This window comes from Harpia harpyja, chromosome Z (genome assembly GCF_026419915.1).
Source record: "Harpia harpyja isolate bHarHar1 chromosome Z, bHarHar1 primary haplotype, whole genome shotgun sequence".
Lineage (NCBI taxonomy): Eukaryota > Metazoa > Chordata > Aves > Accipitriformes > Accipitridae > Harpia > Harpia harpyja.
Genome location: NC_068969.1, coordinates 4380973 through 4404804, shown reverse-complemented (window position 1 = coordinate 4404804; position 23832 = coordinate 4380973). Strand labels below are relative to the sequence as shown.

The following is a 23832-nucleotide window of genomic DNA, read 5'->3' as shown; positions in this document are numbered from 1 at the left end:
TAACTTTTGGAAAGTGTTCATTAAGTGGCTGTGTGGGGAAGAAGTAGCTGGAAACTAGTGGTCGATCAGCAGGATTATTCTGGGCAGTTTTATAGCTAATATGATACTATCTTGCATAAATTGAGAGGTTTCATAATGGTGCAAATAAGGGTATTAAATTGAGATTTATGTAATTTATTGTTTTATTTTATATTCTAGATAATGCCACAGGAAAGATTTACATTTTGATGGAATCTAGGCTGATAGCACTGTACAAATCTGACAGTGAATATGAGATACTTGACAGGCAAGTACATAAATTATTACACACTTGTTAACTTCCAGTATTTTTATAGATCAGAAGTTAAATGTTTCAAGAAGTTGGATTTTGCAGTTACCTAAAGATGGGTTTCCCTGCATGTGTGTATATCTTGCAAAAATCTATAAAAGAGATTGAAATTTACTAGAACAAATTGGTCTTGATGTGAAGTTACAAATAGAATAAAAGTTTCATTGGGTCATTGTATTATGGTGGGGAAAGTTACTTAGTCCTTCCTTTTCCTATGTGTTTTCTTAGAAAGACATTAATTTAAAAGTCTCAAAAAAACCCTGGAGATTGTTCAAATGCTGAACATATTCTAAACTTTATGTAACTATTTAAAGGGAAACGGGCAAAAGCAAAACCATTGTCTTTAGCAAGCAAATACTGCTTCCGTAGGATGGTCTATGTAAGTTATGTAGTTAGTGGCAGTTAATGCTTTCTGAAGACTGCTTATTCATCTTGGTTCCGTGGAAAAATACAAATTATTTAATAAGTCAGACTGGGTAGGGGACATAGGTATTAAATTCTGTAGCTCTCTTAAGCAAAATATGTGGCTTGGCTTCTCTTAAATCTTTTATATAAAACATTAACCTGTTAAAGAGGTAAAATACAACAAATATTTATTTGCTTACTTTATTCAGTCCTGTGCAGTGGGTAAAAAACCAAACAAACCCAACACACAAACAAAAAACCCCAGCAAAAACTCACACAATACAAAACCACAATAAAACAAAACAAAACAAAAAGACTAGAAATTTTTTTGAGAATAACAACCCTTCTTCCCTGGCATCAGGTTTTTGTGGTGTGGTTTTTTTGTTTTTTTTTTTTTAACCAAGCAGTTGAAAGCTTTACACATAAAAAACATTTACAAAAAGGATACGTCTTATTTCAGCTAAGCAGTTGCATGTAGTCATTGAATTAGGGGAATATAGAGCTGGAATGTTTGCTTAAGATGTTGTCTACCATGATGCCTCATACTGTGACAACTGAGTAGTTCTTATTTTGTATTTGCATTGATTTGTCCCCCCCCCCCCCCCCAACTGAGTTCTCTTCATCTATCACTTACTCTGTAGCAATTTAAGTCAGTACTCAATTTATAAAGATGATATTCAGTGGTCTCACTCTTCAGGGTTGACAGAAGTTTTGATCTCCAGATTTTTTTCCTCCTTTCAGAGTCATCAGTAAAAACATTGAATAGTGTCAGCGTTATGATAGTCTCTGCCAGGATACCACTGGAAATTTTCTTTCAGTCTAATACTGAATTAACAATAACTTTTTTTTTTCTCAAAGTGGTTGTGTGTCCATGTAAACATACAGTCACCCAGTTAAAATATTTGTGTGTGTCAGAATGGTATGTCAAAGTGTCAAAAGTCTTACTAACCTTAAGACTTAAATCTATCTGCTTGCTTGCTATCTAAGCTAGTTGGTCTGCCTAAAAAGAAGTAATTTGGCTTGGTGTGACTTATTCTTGACAAATTCATATTGTATGTTTTTAGCACTTTGCTTTTTAAAAACTATTCAATCACTTAAGTTGAATCAAGTTGTTATGCTAGTCTGACTGGTTTTTAGGTCCATCAGTACTCCATTTCTCTCTTGAAGTATAGGTACTGTGTTCCTTTCCAGTCTTTTGAAACCTCTTCAGTGTCTAAAAACTAAGCCTTCTACGAAAAGATCTCTATTTTCTTAAAAATTTCTGAATGCATTTCCTTTAGACTTAAAAAAAAAAAAAAAGCAAGGTAGGTGTATTAAACTTATTATCTATTGTCTTTTGGTTCCAAATCCTTCTTTTAATGGAATACTACAAATTCTGTATCCAGGAATGCACTGAACGTTTCAGCCTTTTTTGGTGTGGTGTGTTGATCACAATTGTGAAGTACCTGTTCTTTAAGACAATCATACACAGCTTTCAGTTGTCATTGCTTATGTCCCTGGCTAGTTGTATTTCTAATTTCTGCCCCCGATCTTTGATCCTGCCCCGTACCTATGCATAAGGGTGCTAGCAATTTTTTTTCTCCTTGCAGAGCAGTATATTTTTCTTCTTTCTGTATTAGTGCTACAGTCTTCTCAAGATGGGTTTTTTTTGGTCATGCTCCAATTTTCATGTTATGTAATAAATTACTTCTCTCAAATGTGAGATGTGAGACAATGAAGAGGTAGCTGGTAGTTGAATGGATCTTTTAAAGATTTAGATCTATGAGTGTATAAGTTCATGGAAATGAACTTTCCCATTTCTACTCTTAACTTTTTTCTTTCTTCAGCTCACTTCTAAATTCTCAGGCAGTTAGGCCCTTGAGGGAGAAATTCATGACACTTGCTCTATACCAGGTGGCAGGCTGAGGTCAAGGAGTGATCTTATAGAAAATTTTCTGTATCTGAAGTCATCTGAACTTCCTGAGTACTCTCAGCCTTCCCACCCTCCCTCAAACCTGACTTTTCTCTCCCTTTTCTTCCCAGATGCAGATGGTAGGTTTTTGTGCGAGAGCAAATGGGAATACTTACTTGTTTCACTGATGAGATGGCTACCATCTTTATCAGAATACTTTCGGCTGCTTTGCACAAATGGATTGCTCTTGATATATTACCCCACTTTTGGCCATTGAGTGGCTTGTTGTTTTATTCAGCAGTGGTAGATATGAAATGATTGATGAGCATTTTCCTTCCTTTGTGTTACATTTCAGTCTATTTGCATATTAAACACTTAATTTCTTTAAACTATTTTCCACTGTTGTCTCTAGATTCTAGAGAATCAAAAAAAGGATTTCTGATCTCTTAAGAGTGAAGGTTTACTATAGTGATTTTAAGTGAGTCTGTTATTACTATAACTTAGGTCACAAGAAGGCAGCACTGTATAAATTTTCAGCTTGAAGTTCAGGACTTTGTTTATCAAAGTATTTCAGATCTCAAAAGAGAAAATCAGGAATGCGATCCGCAACCCTTGCCTTTCACTGACTTACATTAAATAAGAATTTAACTTTTTTTTTAAGGCCAGTTCTAGTGCTTCACATTCTGTGTCGGAGCATTCCCACATCTGTGTGGCTGAGCACTGGGATGCTTTTCTCTCATCTGATCCTGATTAAGCACCTCAAACATTCCTAAGGCTGTATGTAATATAAAATATATAAACTGTCCATGAAGCTGTGGCTTAAAATAGAAATCTCTCCTTTTCCTAGTGGATATTATGTATGCTGAGCTGAGGAGTCATGCTCTTTAACTTAGCATTAAAAACTGCTTGAGTTCCTTTCTGTGCAATGAAACAGCTTTGAAGAGTTCCTCACTTTGAAGTAGTCAAGTGTTTTATGGTTTGACCATTGTTTTGGAAGATGTGGATCAAGGATAGTATAGGCAAAGACCACAGCTGTGACACATTCAGAGAGCTATCCCATCTATTAGATGAAGCTGTGTTTTAACTAGACTTTTTCCTGAAATGGATGATTTAAGCACTTTCAGTAGAGTTCTGAGCGGTGAATCCCAACCCAATCACTGTCTTTTGTCAACTGTTGTCGGAAGTCTGAAGAGAGCGAGATCTACAGGCTCTGTCTCTGTCTTGCATTTCTTGTCTGGCTCAGCTGGTTCCTCAGTCAGTCCTGTCTGGATCTTTCCCTGAGACACCCGTGGAGAGTTTGGATGCCTAGTTTTAGAATAAGGAATGAGCCATCCAAGCTTTAAATGCTCCAGTACCCTGTATCACAATCTTCTGTGCATGTAACTTTTAGGTTTTTTGGATCAGTGCTTATTTAGTTCTGTTGAACATGCTGAGCTATAGGGCTATGTTATGAATGTTAAATTGAAATTGCATTTTATCCAGAAGCTCCTTGCCCAGCTTTACCAGACAGTGATTGTTATTAATGTTTAATTCCTACATTAATTTACAATGATTGCTTGATTGAAAGACCATCAGGTACAAGTGTACTTGTTGACTGTAGCGGAGATGCATTAAGACATGTTGCAGTTTTTGTCCAAGTCCAAATTGCCAAAGAGTTGTAAAAATGAGAAGCAAGCTATTGAGGAAATACTTTTTTCTTCACCTTATCAAGTCAAATTCTGTTAGAGATGGGGAAAAAGGAAATTGGAAAAAATAGCATTCCTACCAGTTGACTAAGCAATTTTCAAGTTGTTAATCTGTGTTCATGTAAATCCTTCTCCTTAGGTTTCCTGGCATTGCTCTTAAAGGCAAGAAATATAAACCACTCTTTGAATATTTTATTCAGGTAAGATGAACAAGTTTGGTGTTTGATACAGGATACAAAGACAAAAATAAAAAACATTCTCAGTATTCCTTGTTTATATTATAAAAATCTTGTGTTCTAGTAACAAACCCCAGGTTGTATTAAAGTAGTTCAAAATCCTAGTGAAAGGTTGAAAAACAGAAAGTTTACTTTTTTCTGTATTTTTGTCCCTTAAGTTTTAAATACACCCAGAGTAAGAATTCAGTGATAAATAGTAGTTCAATTTCAGATTGTGGAGAAACTTCCAATAAACATTAATAAATAGGCTGTATTCTCTCAACTTTTCATCTGGTGAGCTTCTGTTGCCTGCCTATTAAGTCCACAAATTTTGTATTCACAAGAGAATGACTTTGTGGATAACAGTTGCAGACATATAGTGTTTTTCACTGAAGAGTTAAAAGCCTTTGATAACTACTGATATATCTGTTTTTTATGGATGTCCTGTGCAGCATTTAAGCACTGCGTAAGTCTAGTGTAGTTAATAGCATCACAGATGATAATAGAATATGTAGCAATAAGAGAGCGGGTTATATATTAAAAAAAAAAATTCTGATTAAAAATGGATTAAATTTTTCAAAGAGTTTAAGTGGGTTACAGTACTGCTGGACAAGCAGCTGTTAACTCATATAAGGGATTTGGCCATTTGTGACTACCATCTGTTCTGAAGCATGTGCTGAAGTCAGCAAAGGTGAGAAAACCTCTGTAGGGAGCAGGACCTGTTATTTCTAGAGAAAGGTCAAACACCAAGCTGAATCTGAAAAATGGGACTGCAGGTGTAAAGGTTTGGAATGGATAAATTTTTTGAGTCCCGCTGTACTTTAAGGAACAGATGGGCATCTGCTTTTTTTTTTTTTTTTTTGAATGGATGTCTTATCTCAAAATATCCCTCTTCAGAGCAAGCCAAACCTAATACTTTGTAACATATTTGGTTCAGCTGTGACTGCAGTGATTTTTTTTTTTAATACTTTTGTATTAAGGAATAGAAAATAGCTCTTTATTTTTCATTATCTACATACTGAACACACTGAAAATTGTCAGATCTTTTCTTGGCAATTTTTTCTTTTTTTTTTATTTTTACTTACCACTTTCTCATTCTCTGGCAGAAATAAAATATATGACTGTACAAGCAAACTTCTTTAAAATTAGGAGGTACAGTGGACACATAAAAATGCAAGGAGACTTCTGTATATAGAATCCCTGTAGCTTTCTTGTTTGTATCCTCACTTAGAGAAGTGTATTGTTTTGTAGTCTGTTAAGCACACAACTGTGTGAAGATCTGTGGCTTGAAGAGAATTGACTACGAGGCCTTCTGGAGAGGTCTTAGCTTTAATCACATTTGACACTGTTTAAATGAAGTATACAGCCTGGGTGTCTTAGCTATGAGAAATGATTCAATAATGTTAGGAATGTCACATTTCACTGTGTCACTTATTTTTGATGCAGTTCTTTACTCTTGCAGGTGGCTAGTGGCTCCTCCATGTTCTTAAGAATTCTGCATTGCTATATATATATGTATACATACGTATTTTGTGTTACAGTGCAAAGATAAAGGTGCCTTTGCTGTGGTAGTAGACAGTTACGTGAAGGAGGAGGAAGGCACAGGTGTTGTACATCAGGCCCCCTATTTTGGTGCTGTGAGTATGAACCATGTATCTGTAATGTTAATTTTGTTCCAACACACATTGCTTGGCTTCCCAGCTACTGGGTGACTATGATATTAAACAGTGCTCCCATTTGCTACTTAAAAATGTACAAATGCAATGCTACATTGTATTCTAATGAGTTCGTGCACTCACTAGTGCCCTTTGTGTGCTAGACTGGAGATTTTAGGTGTCCCTTGATTTCGTTTTTGTTGTGGTATGTGAAGTGAACTCGCCACTGTATCTTCTGAGTGTCATTGATCTTAGCTTTTCTCAAAGTCTAAATTTACAGCTTTGAGAAGAAATGATCTGTTGCACTGATGGTCAAAACTGGCTTTGCTAAGTGGTAATTTTGGATGGTAACAGCAGTTCTGCTCAGCACAGTGCCCCTCTTCAGCATTTCAATTTCATTACTCATTGGGCTTTTAGAGAATGGGAAAAATGCTTTGACTGCTTTTGTCTGAGACTTTATCCCTTGGTGTGAAAGGATTTTGTTGCACTCCATTCTTTTTTTCTGTTTTTATTGTCCTTTCCCTCAGTCTATTCTTCTGAAGGTCAAGAGGGATAATTTTTCATGGATTTAATCATTTCAGTTTTTAGACGCATTAATTAAATGCACTAGTTTAGACTCATTGTCCTTTTTGTATAGTGTCCTGTCTTCAGCCATTATCCAAAGATGCCCTCAAAAAAATTGCAATAGAGCTGCCAATGCCTAGCAATTAGCAATCCCTGGACCATGAGTTCTACCATCATTTTCAGAAACTGTTGGCATTAGTAATAGGCCTCTTTGTATTCATGTGTCCCATCCTTTTCTGTATTTTTTTTCTGCGTTTTTCTCAAGGGTGCATCCATTGTGGTGGTGTTTCCCTTGTCAAGATGAACATTGACATGAAAAGTTGTCCTAGCTTAATGCAGCTGTGAATAAAGAAAATTAGACTGGGCTGTATGTTATTAGTTAATAAAGAAATTAATGGTGACTGGTAAAGGTGTCTTAAGAAGTCTAAAGCCTGTCACAGTACTTGCACCTCAGACACTCCCCTATAGCTAAATCTTGCAAGGACATGACTGAGGGGTGAGGGAGCAGACTTGATTTTGATTGAGGAGCTTTTTCTGTAGGAGATGGAGTAAAGGAAGAGAATAGGGAGCTAATAGAGAAGGAGCTCTGGAAGAAACTTTCCCTTGGCTGCTGTATTGTTTTGTTGTGTATTTGCACAATACAGTTTAGTTGCTGGAAACAGCTTGTTGGAAAGCCTGACTGGCCAGTTAGAGCAAGGATTATCTGCCTTCTTTTATTTGATTTTGTTGTAAGCCTGCAGAGATTTGTATAAACACAGAGGAAAAAAAATCTTGTCTCTCTCTCCTGGGAAGTCAGCAATTATCTTTAAAACCATTCTTTTTAAAAACATGAGTATCAGTTAAATGCATTGCAAAGCAAAAAAACGCATAAAATGTTTGTGTGAGGAAGAAGAGCGCTAACATCACAAAAAAACCTTTGCACTCGGTAGCTGAGGAGCAGCTTGACTTTATAATGCGTGATGCATAGACCCGAGTCAACTGGCTGTACTACCTTTAGAAGGAAATTGCATAGCACGCTATGTTGCACTTAGTGCTGCTACCTTTTTCTTTCGGGATGCATGTTGTTCAGTTTTGATAGCCCACTGATTATTTTTGTTCAGAAAGGCTCACAAAGGGTTCTGGTTTAAGTTCGGGAATTTATCATTGTACACTAGGCTCTGTATAGAATACTGAGTGTTACATGTGTTGCTGTGGCGGGTTGACCCTGGCTGAATGCCAGGTGCCCCCTAAAGCCATTCTATCACTCCCCCCCCCCCCCAGCTGGACAGGGGAGAGAAAATATAACAAAGGGCTTGTGGGTCAAGATAAGGATAGGAAAGATCACTCACCAATTACTGTCACGGGCAAAACAGACTCAACTTGGGGAAAATTAACTCAATTTATTACCAATCAACCAGAGCAGGGTAATGAGAAATAAAACCAAATCTCAAAACACCTTCCCACCACCCCTCCCTTCTTCCCAGGCACAAATTCACTCCTGGATTCTCTACCTAGCCCCCCCCACTCCCCCCAGTGGCGCAGGGGGACGGGGAATGGGGTTTATGGTCAGTTCATCACACGTTATCTCTGCCGCTTCATCCTCCTCAGGGGCAGGACTCCTCACACTCTTCCCCTGCTCCAGCGTGGGGTCCCTCCCACGGGAGACAGTCCTCCACAAACTTCTCCAACATGGGTCCTTCCCACGGGCTGCAGTTCTTCACGAACTGCTCCAGCGTGTGTCCCTTCCACAGCGTGCAGTCCTTCAGGCACAGACTGCTCCAGCGCGGGTCCCCCACAGGGTCACAAGTCCTGCCAGAAAACCTGCTCCGTGGGCTCCTCTCTCCACAGATCCGCAGGTCCTGCCAGGAGCCTGCTCCAGCGCGGGGTTCCCACGGGGTCACAGCCTCCTTCGGGAACCCACCTGCTCCGGCATGGGGTCCTCCCCGGGCTGCAGGTGGAGATCTGCTCCACCGTGGACCTCCCTGGGCTGCAGGGGGACAGCCTGCCTCACCATGGTCTTCATCACCACGGGCTGCAGGGGAATCTCTGCTCCGGCACCTGGAGCATCTCCTCCCCTTCCTTCTTCACTGACCTGGGGCTCTGCAGGGTTGTTTCTCTCACATGTTCTCACTCCTCTCTCCGGCTGCAGCTTCTGTGCCCCAGCAACTTTTTTTCCTTCTTAAATATGTTATCACAGAGGCACTACCACCATCGCTGATGGGCTCGGTCTTGGCCAGCGGTGGGTCCATCTTGGAGCCAGCTGGCATTGGCTCTGTCGGACACAGGGGAAGCTTCCAGCAGCTTCTCACAGAAGCCACCCCTGTAACCCCCCAGCTACCAAAACCTTGCCACCCAAAGCCAGTACAGTTGGCATTAAATATTTGCCTTTAGACAAGCTTAGATGAAAGAAGGGAGATAACTCATGATTGTAGGCAGGACTGTCTTCCTAATTAATTCCCTTCTCTGCAACTTCCTATACTGTTGTGTTGAAGGTGAATAGGAAAGGCGTAAATGGAGCAGGAGGCAAGGGTCAGAGGAGAAGAAGTAGAGCACAGTCCTTCACAGGAGGTGTCATATCTTGTCTCTAACCCTTCCCCTCAACATAAGTAAGTCCCTTTGATAAATAGGGTTAGAAAGTAAGGGTTTTTTTAATCCTACTTACTGATACATATTCTGTATTGCTGATAGCTTAGAAATGTCTCCTTCTCCAACAAAATTTAAAGTAAAATTTCACCTTCATTTAGTTCCAGGATATGTAGTTTCATTGTCTTGTGTGATGCTTTTGCCAAATACAATCTGCCACACAATATCAGAGCACTCTATTTCAGTTCAAAAGATATCAAAATTAAAGCTCACAGAACAAGACGAACCTGTATTAAAAACTCTGTAAACTCATTGTATCTCCAGATTAACATGACACTAAAATTCAGCTGCTCAGGCATCTCATCATATGTAGATGCATCTACAGTCAACTTAAAAAGCTTTACTAACATTTCAATTTGCATACAAGCCCTATACTTCTAGTGCCTGCTCAAACTGAGTCACAGAAGTTTCACAGATATATTACTGTTACACTTTCTTTTCAGTAGATTGCAAAAGTATACTTGATTTTTGTTAAGAGGTGCTGAAGGTGAACCTTTTGACTTCATGTTTTTGTTGCTTTTGTTTGTTGTTTTTTTAATTTCAGATAGAAAAGCTTTGAGTTCTGATCAATGAGCTGTTTAATAGCTTCTGCTTCATTCATTTTGTTTATTACAACTTTTATTTGTAATCTTTTGAGAGATTTAATTGTGGCAGGGGTACAAAAGTGAACACTATGACTTGTATCCTGGAAAGAATTGAAATTTGTCTTAGCTTTCCAGTGGAGCTTAGCATTTGTGGATTTCTGTATGTGGCTGAAAATATTCTTGGATTGTGGTTACTGAAGCAAATCTTCATTAAATCAAATGGCAGGTCAGTCAGGAAAGCTTCTACATTCAAGTTTGAGTTCTTCAAAAGAAAGGAACTAACTGTAGAAAACCAAAATAGCAAAGCCCTTTATATATCATTGGCTGCATCAGCGATGCAAATCGAACTGAACCACCTCTTGACCTAGGTCCTGCGAAGTGGAAGGTTTGTTATTATGTTTTAGCTAGGTTGTGAGCGTGCCAAGCTTTGTAGTCTTTGCTGGCTGCTTCTTCAAAGCCTTTTACAATTCACTGCCAAATCAGGGTTGACGTTAGTTATGTCATCTGGCCTACATTTTAAACACTGCAGTCTGCTTGCTATATCTCAGGAATAATAGCTGATGAAAGGTCAACTGAGAATGGGCTTATCTCAATTAATCTATTGACTGAAGAAGCTGGTTGACCAAGTGGAGGTTGAATATTTGTGATGGCTGTCTGCAGCTGCTGGAGAGTGGAAAGAGACTATGGTCTGGAGTAAATGAGTGCTGTAGCTGAAGTGGTTTTTCGTTTCTACCTGTAATGCCTTGGTACATGAAGTAGCCAACTTCACTATTGCTATGGATTATTTTCATCACTGTAAAATATACTGTGCATCAACAGGCAACATCTGCCAGATCTGGCTTGAGGGAGCTGGTAACTACAGGGGCTAGGGGGTAGGCCTGAAGGTACAGGATGAGGACCACAAAGGATCTGGAAACCCTGCTCTGTCGCTCTACAAGTTGGCTCACCTGTGTTGGTTATATCTAGGAAAGGAGAATTCAGCTAGCTATGGAGCGCTTGCTTATTTAACGTTTATTTATACGCTTGCTTCTGGTGTGGTCTCCTTGATCAAGGTGGACAAATTGCTTTAGAGTGCAACTCCTATGAAATAGTTACTGCATTTTACAAAAGGTAAATGAGCTCTAAGCATTGTGGAGGGTGACAGTTCAACGGCTGCCAGCTTTGGCAGGCGGGGTCACTGCAGGTTCTGTTTCACGCTACACAAAACTTCAGTTTTTGTCCCTGAAGCCTGTGGTTTCCCCCATTTTGTCGGAGCAGCAATACAGAAACCTCTAAGTCTTAAAAAAGCAACCTGACTTGATACAGGCTTAGACAGGGCCTTTTTTTTTGAGGAAAAGGAAGCAATTCTGTGAATGTGCTGAGAGTGACTGATCTGCAGCTGTCCCCTTCTCCTTCCCCTTCCCACCCCCAGTAGCCTTCAGGCAAGAAAGTGGGTAATCTGGAGTGATAATTGGTTAAGGTATGGATTTATTCCCCTAATAATTTTGTTTAAATCTTTTCTAAGATACCATTGTTGTTCAGTTATGTTCAGGAAAGCCTGAAGTGACCCTCTTTTTCTTAATTTTTTTTTTTTCTTACTGCTACAGGAAATTAAAAATTTAAGTGGAGGCTGGCCAGGAAAATAAACTGTGATGTTGTCCATGTGTGGTTCTTGGTCAGTTAGATTTGCCTACGGGCCAACAAAGATTGAGAAATACAGATTTAAAGGCTTTGGATCATTAAGACATTCAGAAAATGGGATTTCTTATGTGGAGTTCCAGAATTTGATTGATTAAAACAACCTGCCTTCTGAAAAATGCCATGCAGGCTTGTGTGCTAAACAGACACAAGTCTCTGGCGGGTACAAGGACATGGCACAGTGGTTGTCGGTTCATTTGCCATGCAGTAGTAGCCTGCAGGTGTTGACTACATGTATGTATGTGTGTACGCACACATATAAAATATGTGTGTATATACATGAACGTATATCTATATGCACAGAAGCACATGCACATATCCTCTCTACTAGCTGAGAGAAAACACATATATTCTGAAGAAGTCATCATTTCTCTGATGAATAAAACTACAATGCTGTAAAATACATATTTTCCTCTGCATATTTGGTATTAGTGAAGGCTGAGATTTTGCTATTCTTGTCTAGTCATCACATTTTCTATTTAATATTTAATTTCTTCTTCCGGGGATGGATATTTTAACCAGTATTTTGTTTTTCTATAACTTGGCACTTGTCTCTCTTTGTAGGATGATTACAGAGTCTGCATGGATTTTAATATCATTCAGAAAGATTCTGTGCCCGTTTGTCCCGTTGATGCATCAGGCTGCTTCACAGCAGAAGTGACTGACTTTGCTGGACAGTATGTGAAGGTTAGTGGTCTTGGAGAAAGTAAATGACTACTTTATTCAAGATAAATTTTATATATGGTAGAAGTGTTCTTTTCTTTCCCTAAGCGGCTTTTTCTTCAATGTGTCTTTGGTATCTGGATAAATCAAAATGTGTTTTAACATTTGCAACAATGTTGCAATTGTTTATTACAATATCTGAAGAATAACGAATTTTGAAATGTTAATACTGTGTATCTAGTACCAAAAGGGAAGAAGAGTATCCCCTGTTTGCATCTACTGCAGAAAGAGTCTCACTTTTCCCTTGTTTCTTACGGAAATGTTACACATGCAGTCTCTAGGCAAGTGTGCAGAGGCCTCCCTTACCTCTGGATGACTTCTGAATTCACAGATATCATCAATTTTATACCAGCCAGTTAGTGTAACACGACTTGTTAGAGGAGAGAAATCCAGTCATTTTCCCCACTTGTGGGACGTGTTGCAATGTGAATTTACTTGCCAATAGATGCAAGAGAATCCATGTAAAAGGAACCCATAGGAACTCCAGATTGCTACAGACGCAAATCCATAGAAAGCAGTCCCTCTTTAATTCTATGTGCTAAGAAAACAAATTGTTTTCAGTCGGTTTCCTGCTGCTACAGTTTGATAGTGAAGCATGTTCCTGTAAGTGCCATTTACTTGAAAAAGACTTAAAAAACTTATATTGCATTTGAACTCAAACAGCTGTCATTGCTTCCTGCTATATATTAGGTCAAATAAGAACACTGGAGACTACACGTTTAGCTTCTTGCTGGTAGGAATCTGAACTTAAAGCTCTTGGAAAATACTCTTATGATGCTGAATTATTATGCTTATGAATATTGCTGTATCATAAATCTTTGTATTTTTATTACTTTCTTAATGTCATGTTGACACTTGTTTGTTCAGTAGATTGTCTTTGATTATCAATATACAACTTTCACTTCCAGTTTAGAATGTAAATCCTGTTTAGTTAGTAAGGTATTACAAAAGATGCTTCAACTTCTGTAACTGTAGTCACATTAGAGGAATGTGTTGTAGTGAAATCTAAGTATTAGGTAAGAAGCACTATGTGACTTCCTGACACAAAATCAGGAGACTCAATAAAAGATTTAAGGTATTAAATAATATGAGTTCTGGCTTGTATTAGGGCTGCAGAAAATCTGAATTTTGTACGCAGTTGTGTGTATGAGAAACAGAGTTAAGGGCAAAAAAGGACTGATGCTGTATACCAGGATTTGTAGAGCCAGTAACTTTCCAAATGTAGTGATTTACAGTGCCTCTGCAGTAAATGCATAAATTGTATAGAAACTTTTTGGAATTTTTGTGTGTGTAAATGCTGGATTATTTGTAGGGATTTTCTTAATCTGGGTACTGGAGACAAATCCTATAGTAGCTTATTGAAATAGTGAAATTTGTATTCCAAGGACAATTTTTTGTTCTGTCTTTTTAGGATGCAGATAAGAACATCATTAAAGTACTGAAAGAGAAAGGCAGACTGGTTCACAGCAGTAGTTTTAAGCACAGCTATCCTTTCTGCTGGAGGTAAGGAGAGAAGTGCATATGGCTTTAAGACTGAGGGTTCTAACTGAGTAGTTCTTCAGGTTTGTCTCATTTTTCCCCTCCCTTGACCTACTTTAATTTTTTTTTTTTTTAAACAAGACTAAAAGTAACAGGAATCAAGAATATTGAATTAGGAGAGCTCCAATTTTGGTTTAGTAATCAAGTAAATTAATTTTTTTTGGCCATAAATCTAATGAATTTAAGTGTAGTGCTGATTTTTTTTCTATTATGATTTTACAGGTGTGTTTTTGTAGTTTGAACTTCTCATTCTTCAGTGTTGCACGTAGTATTGCTAACTACCCTTTGAAGATGGCTATAATAAGTCTAAAAAGCTTATTTTCTAAGCAGCTAAGTACTGAATGGTGGAAGAGGACACTTTTGTACCCTTTGAATTGTATCCAAATAAGTAGATCGCAGAATGTCTTCAAATGTTTGTGTTCAAACTTTCCATATTTCGGATGAAATGGCTATATTATAGCTGTAAACATAGTTAACTTCTTTTTAACCTTGTAAAATTACTTCTTTGGAGTCTGGTAGAGCCCAGTTGCTTATAATGTGGAAGCGTCTGTATTGTTGATTAAAATCAAAGTTAGCATTTATCCACTGCAGTTGGTAGTAAGTGTAATACATAAATATGTTTTTCTGCTCATTCCTCAATGGAGTTCACAAACAATGGTTATGTCTCTGATCAGAAATAGCAGTTGACATGTTTATAATGTCTGTGGGGACTTCTTAGAAATGTTTGGTTTTGTCAACTAGAAATTCAAGATTAGCTCTGGAATGTCACATAGGTGGTTCAGCACAGTGGCCTGTCACGAGTCTTCCTTGTTAGACTGGGAATTCTGCAGAGGTTGAAGGAGGACTCCACGTGCAAGTCTCCATGGGCCTTCCGTATAGGAAGCTAACATAAGCAGTTTTGGTTATGAGAAATACAGGCTAGACAAATTTAATCTAGAAATGAAGCATGTTTTTATTTGTGTCCTGTCTGGTTTTAAACATATACGATTGCTATTGCAAAATTGAGAAAAACACTGAACAATGTCAAATTTAAAAAGAGAAACTTCAGTAAACTTTTAGTAGGAATATTGTATTAAATTGTTTTATTGCAAGTAAAGACACACTTCAAAAAATACCTAATTTCATATCTGAAATGACTTGAACATTTTAAGTCAATCTGATGCATACAGCACCTGTACTGAAATAACTGTGATAAAAGCTTTTCTCTTTGTCTAGCTTTAATGCTACTAGATGAAGCGTTTTAGCAGTGTGCATTTATCTTTGATCTATAGCAAGAATAACCTTCACTTGCTCTTGAATAAAGTGATTGGTTTGTTTCTAACAGCTACCTAGAGGAAGAAGGGGAATTACTCTGCAAGTGTTAACGTCCTTGATGATTTGGGACAGTTTTGGAAAAATGGCAGCCCCAAACCAAGCAATACTGGTGTTTTTCCTATGTAGCAATTCAAATGTACAGTCATGGCCTTCTGAGACAAGCTAGTAATGTAGAAATGCTGATTCTGTAGAACATACTTAATCCTGCCACTCTGTTGACATTTTTGTTGATTGATGATAAGTTGCAGGCAGCACCTAGCAGCAAATTATCTGGTGGGAAGAACAGAATAATGGATCCTACTTGAAAAGCTCATTTCACTGCCATCACAAATCAAACCATAATTAGAATATGCTAAAAGTAGAAGAGTAGTTCTTAACTTCAAACATAGTTGTAAGTTATTTTGATTAATGGACAAAAACTTTGAAATCGGTCTCTTCTACTTAATGTACTGTTGTTCATGCTTTTCCCTGAAACCAGGCAGTTGTTGAATCCTCAGTATGTTGAGATGTTTTCCCTCTTTTTACCTATCATGAAATTAGGGTCCTTCTCTACGTTTTCTTGTTATTGTGATATGTAGTAATTTTCTGTCAACTAAACTTTAAAATCTGAGAGAGGAACAGTAACAACTTGGTAAGTACACAGCAGATAGTTTTCAGTTCGAATTCCCCTTCATTGGAATTGCTGAAGATGGAGATCATTGGTCTAAACTGCTTTATGTACATGTGAGATCTTGAGAGTCTATATGGTCTAGGTAGCAGTTTAACAACTGAAATAGCAAAGGTAACTAGCATGACAGCTGAAGTGTCCACTGCAGCTACTGCGTGCCATTCTATTAGGAAGCAATATTGGGAAGCTCTATCATTGACAGATACAGATCTTTGTCTTTTTCAAGCCAGTGAAAGCAAAGCTAAGAAGCATCTTTCATAGCGCGTGGTCAGTTATCTATCATTTGTTTTCTAAATTAAGAGAAAATGGAATGGGAATAAGATCACAATAACTTATTTTAAACAGCCGTGCAGTCCAAAACAGATATGAGAAAACTATTGGGAGTGTGTAGTGTCCACAGAGAATGATCTTGCTCTTTTCAAGTATAAAGATTGTGTTTCAGAGAATGCTAATTATTGTGGCACTGCTAGGGAACAGGCAATTTGCTCAGGTGCTTTGATTCCTCTGATACAATTCTAAAGGATGTATTTATAAGGGGAACAAAACATCGTTCAGTTCAGACAGAGAGAAATGTTTAGGCAGGAATTTTGTAAGCTTCAGTCTCTGATTTGAGGTCTGCCTGGGTGGTTTTTCCCTTGTCTTCTATTGATGGAAAACAAACCAGTAATGGGTATTTCTCATTTGATTCTACAGCAAAGAATTGAATCTGATTTCCTCAACCTTCTCACCACTCACGAGGGGCAGAAATGTGTAAGATGTCACTGGTTGGGCAGATTTTCAGTATATTGTTCTTTTTGTCTCCTGCTGAGGCACTGCTTGGCACTACAGCTAGAAGAAAGAAAATGTTCAGGGAAACCGTGCCATCTCCCCTTACTACCTTAGTGTAGGTGGAAACAGTGCTCTGTGGGTGCTTTGGAATAGTTATCAAGTGTTATAAACTTACAGTGTTGGGTTGAAAGCCTGGGAAATGGTTAGGGCTTCATCTGCTTCTCTTTCATGGATACCTTCTGTCTGAAGCTACTTTTGCACTAAAGCTTGTCTTCAGTCAGCCCCACCTGTCAGCTGCTTACTCCTGATAGAGGTTGGGTACCAGTTTATTGTCCCAGCATTCTCTTTGCAATATGTTAAGACCATGTGAGAAACTGTTATTACCAGGTTTTATTCTTCTTGTTTCCAGTAACTCAGTATCTTGTATGCGATGGCAATTCATCATTCTTCAGCACATGTGAAACAAGATGCTCAGTGAAACTTTTTTATGTGATCTTGCTGCTGTGTGAGGAGTTAACTGTTCCCTTTGTTTAGGTGTTAGGACTTAAATTTCAGAAGCAGAACATCCTAGCTTAGTATGTTTGCATTTAATAGATAGAAAACTACTACATTATTATTACTACTTTGAGCTCTCACCATTTCCTGTAAGGTTATAGATACTTTAACTCTTAAAAGATACAGATTGAAATGTATTGCTTATAGTTAAAAGGAAATACCTTTTGAAATACAGTATTAAGAGAAGCAATGTGTTTTTTATTATTGGGCTTTATGCAATGTGAGTGCAGTTTTTTTAAGGTTTGAGCAACCTTTGCTGTTTTTTTTTGTTTTTTTGTTTGTTTGTTTGTTTTTTTATTCTGTTCGTTAGGCAGGTGTAACTTTAGGAAGTGCTTCCACAGTAGCAATTTTAATTTACTTCATAATCTCCAATAGTCTGTGCACTTCAAATGAGTCCTTGCTATGGATATAAATAAAATGAATTAAACTTTTAAGATGGGTTGTTTACAGTAACAACTGTATGTAGGAGGTAACAGTAGTTTCTCAGGGTCTTTGCTTGCAAATTATTATTGAGCAAGCGTATTTCCAAGTTCTGAGGCAGAGCAACTTAAACAAAAGGAATATTTTAAGAAACATTTTGTGGGGTGGATTGATACTAAGGGAGAATGAGCTTCTTGTCCCAGTGTTGTTGAAGCTGCTCTGTACCTGTAGACAGATTCCATCCCCTAGGGCTCAGTCTCCCTTTTAAAGTTGGAATAATAGGGTGGATGTGAAGGATTAGAAATGTCTGAACTCTCCTATAATGACTTTTACACACTATTTCATCACTGGATCCTTTAGAAGGATGTATGCTACATGAACAATCTATCAAGACCTTAAGCAGTTGTATTATGGAACTGACAAATAAGAGATCAGGTTGAGTCACAATGCAGTCAGATGCTTGGAGGTACTAATATTACTAGGTAATTTAGGGAGTTTATCAGTCTGTACACTCTGCCCTATAGTGCTACCATTTCTAAGCAATCCCAAGTTCTGAAACTGCCCCCAACCCATATGGCTTTTGTTTCATTGAATGTTGAAGTAAGGAATATATTAAGATGTCTCTATAACTTCTTACTTTTATATACTTACCTGAATCTCTTTCTTTCTTTCTTCTGGAATGGGACATTCTTATAGTTAACCCTGGGTACTATTACTTCATCTTTATGGTTTATTATTATTCTTTTAAATGCAAATAATAAAAACATAGCGTAATTTTTTCTAGTTTTTCAGGTTGATATACACATAAAAAAAGATACAGAATGAGCTTACATGGAAGACTTGAATATGACTCATTTTAATAGTTACTGAAGTTCATATTGTACTATGTAGGAACATAAATTCCAAATTCAAATATCGTTTATATGTTCTCTTGATTTCTCTTGCTATACAAATTCCTTAAATTGCTGGGTTTGAAGGCTTTCCAAAAAAATTTTTTTAAGATTTGACTTTAAAATAGTAGCTCACATAAGTGTAACAGTTTGTGTAATATAAAAAACAAAACAAAACCCAACCTTTGTAACTGTGATAATATTTCAGGAACAATGAATTCAATCTGTGGAAAGGGGACTGTCGTGTGCAAAAATACATTTTTAAAGAGTACTTTATAAATAATGTAGCACTGAAAATGTTTTTGTTTGTTTTGCTCCCTTCCCATCACCTTCCCTCTACAGGTCAGACACTCCGTTGATCTACAAAGCTGTGCCAAGCTGGTTTGTAAGAGTGGAGCACATGGTGGAGAAGCTACTGGAGAATAATGCACAATGCTACTGGTAATGTCTCCTGCATTTTTTTTTTTTTTTCTTTGCCCAGGGTTGGGGGGGGGGGGGTGTGTGTGTGGGCTTGTGTGTATGTATGCTGGAACTCCACAAAGCTCTATTTCACTGTTAGTGTGCTCACTTAACTTCATGTTTTCATTCTGTCTTTCTGAACCAACGTTACTGGAATGGGGCTAGTAACCAGGTTTAAGTAGTGTTTTATCTCAGGTTTCACAAGTGTGCCTCAAACTGGTAGAGCAATGGGATAGTCTTCCTGGCATAAACAGATAAAACCTGCTTATTTGCATATCAGCCTAGTGCTTGAACATGTTTGTGTACTATTCCTTTCTTGTGTTGAGAAGGCATTCTTTGCTTGTGTAAAATCCCAGAAATACATTTTAGGGGGTGTAAGTAAGATTGAATACGTACTAATAATTTACAGTGAAAAACATTACTGGATCATTAAAAGTATTCTGAAATTGTGTTATACAATCTTAAGCAATTCAGCATGAAAGAAACCGCAAAGGAAAGTCAATCTGCGGAAACATGGAAGTGCACAGTTAAGCCTCCCAAAAGGGTCCACTAGAGAGAAGAATTTAGGCAGCTAAACTCTGGGTATATATTGTTCTAAATTAAACTAAGTTTTAGATGATGATAAGTTGTTTTTTTTTTTTTTTTCCTTTTCATCTAGTTACTACAGATAAGGTTGATTACTTTGTCATAGGTTTATTTGAACAAAAAAAACCCAACACCCCCACCCTGACCCACCTTCCCCCCAAAACACCCACAAAACTCCCAACCCAGCTGCCCTAGCTTGTGTAATACTTGTAAGTAAACTCAGTTTCAGAGGTTGAAATAAAAATTCTCTACAAATGGCAAAAATTAAATCTTTAAATGTGTATAGGGAATGTGAAAAATATTTGTGTGAAATTTATGTAGAAAACAACAGATAAGTTTTAGATAATTTAAATGCACTATTAAATTAGCAGAAAGAGGGAACTGTTGGTGACGGTAGCCATTTTGAGAGTCAATTGTGGGTTTACGGTGTGTTAGTAACGAAAGGACCCCATCTTCTCCACCTCCCTAACCTTTATTTTTGTTCCCTTTCCTCCCATAAAAAAACCTGAGAAGTTGAGACCAGGTGGGGAAAATGTGGAGGTTACAGCCTCATTCAGTTGTACTGTGTGCCGTTTCAGTTGTCATTCAGTCCTTCCGTATGAGGACTGTAGGAGAGTTGGGATTCTACCACTGTGTGCCTCTGCTCAGCAACTGAAATGATTTTAAAGAAGGTGACTCAGTTTTCAGTGAACAATTACAGCTTATGCTGTGTTTTTTCATGGACAGTAGTTAGCAATTAAATTCTCCATGAGCAGATTTTGCATAACTGCTTACGTGGTACAAGCACTGTAAATATTGAAATATGTGGGAAAAGTTAGTGATCCATGATACAGACTGTCCAAAAATGCTGCAGCGTTGGCTTGCTAATCAGCACATGCCCAGTCTGGATATGTAAGAAGATTTTATAGATTAGTAAGTGTTGCTTTCTGTTTTCCATAACAGAACATACTGTGATCCTTCTTTTGGGGAAAATAAGCTGGAGAGGGGGTGAAAGTGTTTGTTCTTAGCTTTAATTAGCTTTCTCAAGATGCTTTTACTGTTTTGATGACTGACAGTAGACCTGCATACTTAATTTTCACACGAACGTAAGAAAAATGTAATGATCCTATTAAGGAAGTGTTTGAATGTTTGAGATAGTTTCTTCTTGAAGCTTTGCTTCTGGAAAAGCAAAACTAAGTGACCTCCACTCATCCAGGAAACATTAGTAAGAATGAATAAACAGTTTGAACCCTACTTCGTCTACATATTTGTGTTTTAAGTGGTGTTTTTTCTAAGTGTTGAATAGTGGGGATACAAGTAGAACCAAATGTAAGAGCAAAGGTTGCAAAGGTTGGGTGGAAAGACTAGGCAAATGTATGAATTGGCAATATTCAACACGCCTTGGAATTAAAGAAACCATTTGTCCTTTAGGTAATTCTTGAGTCTCAACAGAATTCCTCAGGATGTTTCTCAAAACAGTATGGCCTTAGAGATTTTAAGAATCTTTTTGTAGGGAATATGGCTACAAGTAGAGATGTATTATCACCAAATGATTAGTAAAATAATATTAATACATATTTCCAGTATGTGATTTCATAATTACTAGTTTGAATACTTGATGGCTTCTGTTACATAAAGATGGCTTTTAAAATCTAGCTTTTTAAAAGAAAAAGGCATTGCTTTTAAGGTTTTCTTCCTATGTTCTCCACTGATGTCAGTTTTGTTTGGGGTGTAACTTCTTAAGCTGGTTTAGAGAATGCTAACCTTCTTCAGTATTCATTTATTTAAATTTTGGGAACTCCATCCTTCACAAAACCTACTTTTTTTGCTTTTGAAGAGACTTGGTCTCTGAAAGTGTCACAGGAATAATACCTAGCTTTTTAAAAATTTATTTTTGGACTCTCTGGGGCTTCAGCATGTCCTGAAAATGAGAAAATTTGGGATAAATGCTTTTCAGACTATATTAACCTTTGCAAAATGAGTTTGACTGTATTGCTTTTTTTATTCCTATAAATGACTGATAGGTATATTGTCCCTTAAGAATAGCTGCACTCTTTATAGATACCCTTTTTGATGAAATAGATTAAACATAGTTGGACAAACTTTGCAACCTGATTGCATTTCTAATTAGTTTTTTAATGAATTAGCCTACCGATAAAGCCATAGTTATTCAAAATTATTAAAGCGAGCAACTGTATCTTCATTTTTCAAAATGAACTTAACTATAGCTTTCAAGAATGATTACATGAGTAATGTCCCAGCATTTTTGTAAAATCAGAAACCAAAAAAAATCCTCTTCTTTCTCCCAACCTTATTCTGATCAGAGTGGAAAGTAACTTGTGCTGGATGTTGCTGAAAATGAAGAATTGGAACAGTATTCTTAAGAGGCTGTGTTTCAGTCTTTAATCCAAGATCCCTTACTGAATGTTAATGTACTCTACCACACCACTGGCAGAAGAGATTATTTAAAAAAAAAAATTAAATTTAAAAAAAAGAAAAAAGGGGGTATCTCTTATTTTGTACTCAGACAACCTAATACTGTGGTACTTGAGATAAGAGGGGCAAATTCAGCTGTTGTACCATTCAGACCTTGGTTTCCTGTTATGTTGATATGGAGAGTTAGATACAGCACCAAAGCTGGGTCCCTGGTGTAAGTGGTCTGGATGTCAGTCTTAATTGTTGTAACTCTTGTCTTATAGAATGATTTGTTGAAAGAGCATTTCCTACATAACCACAGACAAGCAACTAAACCATGCCACCTTAGATTCCATTGTATAATATAGCACTAATTCCTATCATCACAGAGTTCAAAGTTGGTATAAATTAAAAATTTATAAGTTATTGTAAGGAGTATATTAGTGCAATTTATACTTACGTTTCTAAACTATTGTAGCTTACAGTTCTAGCCATGTATGTATTATTTTTATACTTGCAGGCCGATAGAAAAGGTTCTGTAGACTGTGTAGTTTGTATTTAAATACCAGCTTTGAACTCTATTTTTTTTACTTTTAGTTTTTAAAAACTTCCTTCACTTAAAGTTCTCCTTCAGCAGCTCCTGAAAGATTTACCTCAAACTGTTGACAAGTTTCTAGTGTTAGAGACTATTGCACAGTTCTGACATTATTTACATAAGATATACAGCACTTGGTATAGTGGAAGAATGAGCATCAGTGGAAGGAAAGCAGTGACGAAAGACAGTAAGGGACTTCAAAGAAGCCAAGTCTTTTGTTCTTGCATCTTCTTGGCATTGAAAAATGCAAGCATTGTAATAAAGAGCTTGATGTATAGGTCCATAGTTGAAGGTATCCTTTTTTTAACTCTCATCACTTAAACTGTTAGTTCTTATTTGAAAATACAACACAGAACACATCCAATAGGCCTTTTTGCTAGAAGTGAATTTCCTGGTTTACAAAGTGTGAATTTTGCACACATTTCCTGCTGTTCCTGTATGAGCACTCAGACCCAGTGTCTTCACATGCGTCAAACACGTTAATCTTTTGAGAAGCTTTTGATCTTGGTCTTTCTAATCTTCTTCGACCAGCCGCCATCTTCGCTGAACAGCAAACTGTCTCCCACCTTTTGAAAGGTGTGATTTGATCACAAATGAAGCCTATCTTGTATCATAAACCCTAAGGCTGCTAGGGTGTGCAGAAGATGGGCTGTAGAGCCCATCTGCAATGGAAAGCTTAACGCTTGTTGTACTAAACTTGTCATTTTTGTGCAGATGAGAAATCCCAGTCTGTAGCAGGGGCAACAGAATTGTAAGTCATAACAGAATTGTAGCATAATGGAAGAAAATCAGTTACTGAGACCTTTGTTTTCCTCCTTTTACTTTTTTTTTTTTTTTTAGAATGTCTCATAGGATATTTTCTTTCCTAGTTTGTTAGCATTAATAAATACATTTCATCTGAACAGTTTTAAATGCATCTTGTGTGTGTGTGGATTTCCACCCACCCCCCACCCTTTTTTTTTTTTCTTTAATATGACTATGCAATTGTAACTCTTCTTTTTGAATCATCGATCGCACTTTCCTTACTCGGGAAACGTGAATACAAATTAGGTCTTCTGTCTAGTAGCTATTATGAAGTGTATAGCAACGGGCAGTCACTAGATGGCAACATTTCCCGAGGAAGAATTCGAACTAGTGTCATTGCCTACAGTAGGAGGTGGAAAAAAAAATTGCTGCAGGGTTAGCTTTGTGTTTGTCTAATTTAAAGCAGCGCAAGTGAGAAGATTTTATTACTAGCTCTTATCAGACATAGTTGAGGATTAGAAGTGAATTTTGAGGCTTGTTCCAGTTGATTTTG

At 37.4% G+C, this 23832-nt stretch overlaps 1 protein-coding gene across 5 annotated transcripts in view; it reads left to right on the top strand.

Annotated features, from left to right (window-relative positions):
* IARS1 (isoleucyl-tRNA synthetase 1) overlaps window positions 1–23832 on the top strand; it is a 114683-nt gene that overhangs the window by 23529 nt on the left and 67322 nt on the right. For all 5 annotated transcript variants that reach the window (XM_052776156.1, XM_052776160.1, XM_052776159.1 and 2 more), the window contains 6 exons: window positions 199–286; window positions 4449–4509; window positions 6066–6161; window positions 12191–12313; window positions 13761–13852; window positions 18845–18943. In XM_052776156.1, coding sequence (XP_052632116.1) covers window positions 199–286; window positions 4449–4509; window positions 6066–6161; window positions 12191–12313; window positions 13761–13852; window positions 18845–18943 — 559 coding nt within the window. The remainder of the gene's footprint in view (window positions 1–198; window positions 287–4448; window positions 4510–6065; window positions 6162–12190; window positions 12314–13760; window positions 13853–18844; window positions 18944–23832) is intronic.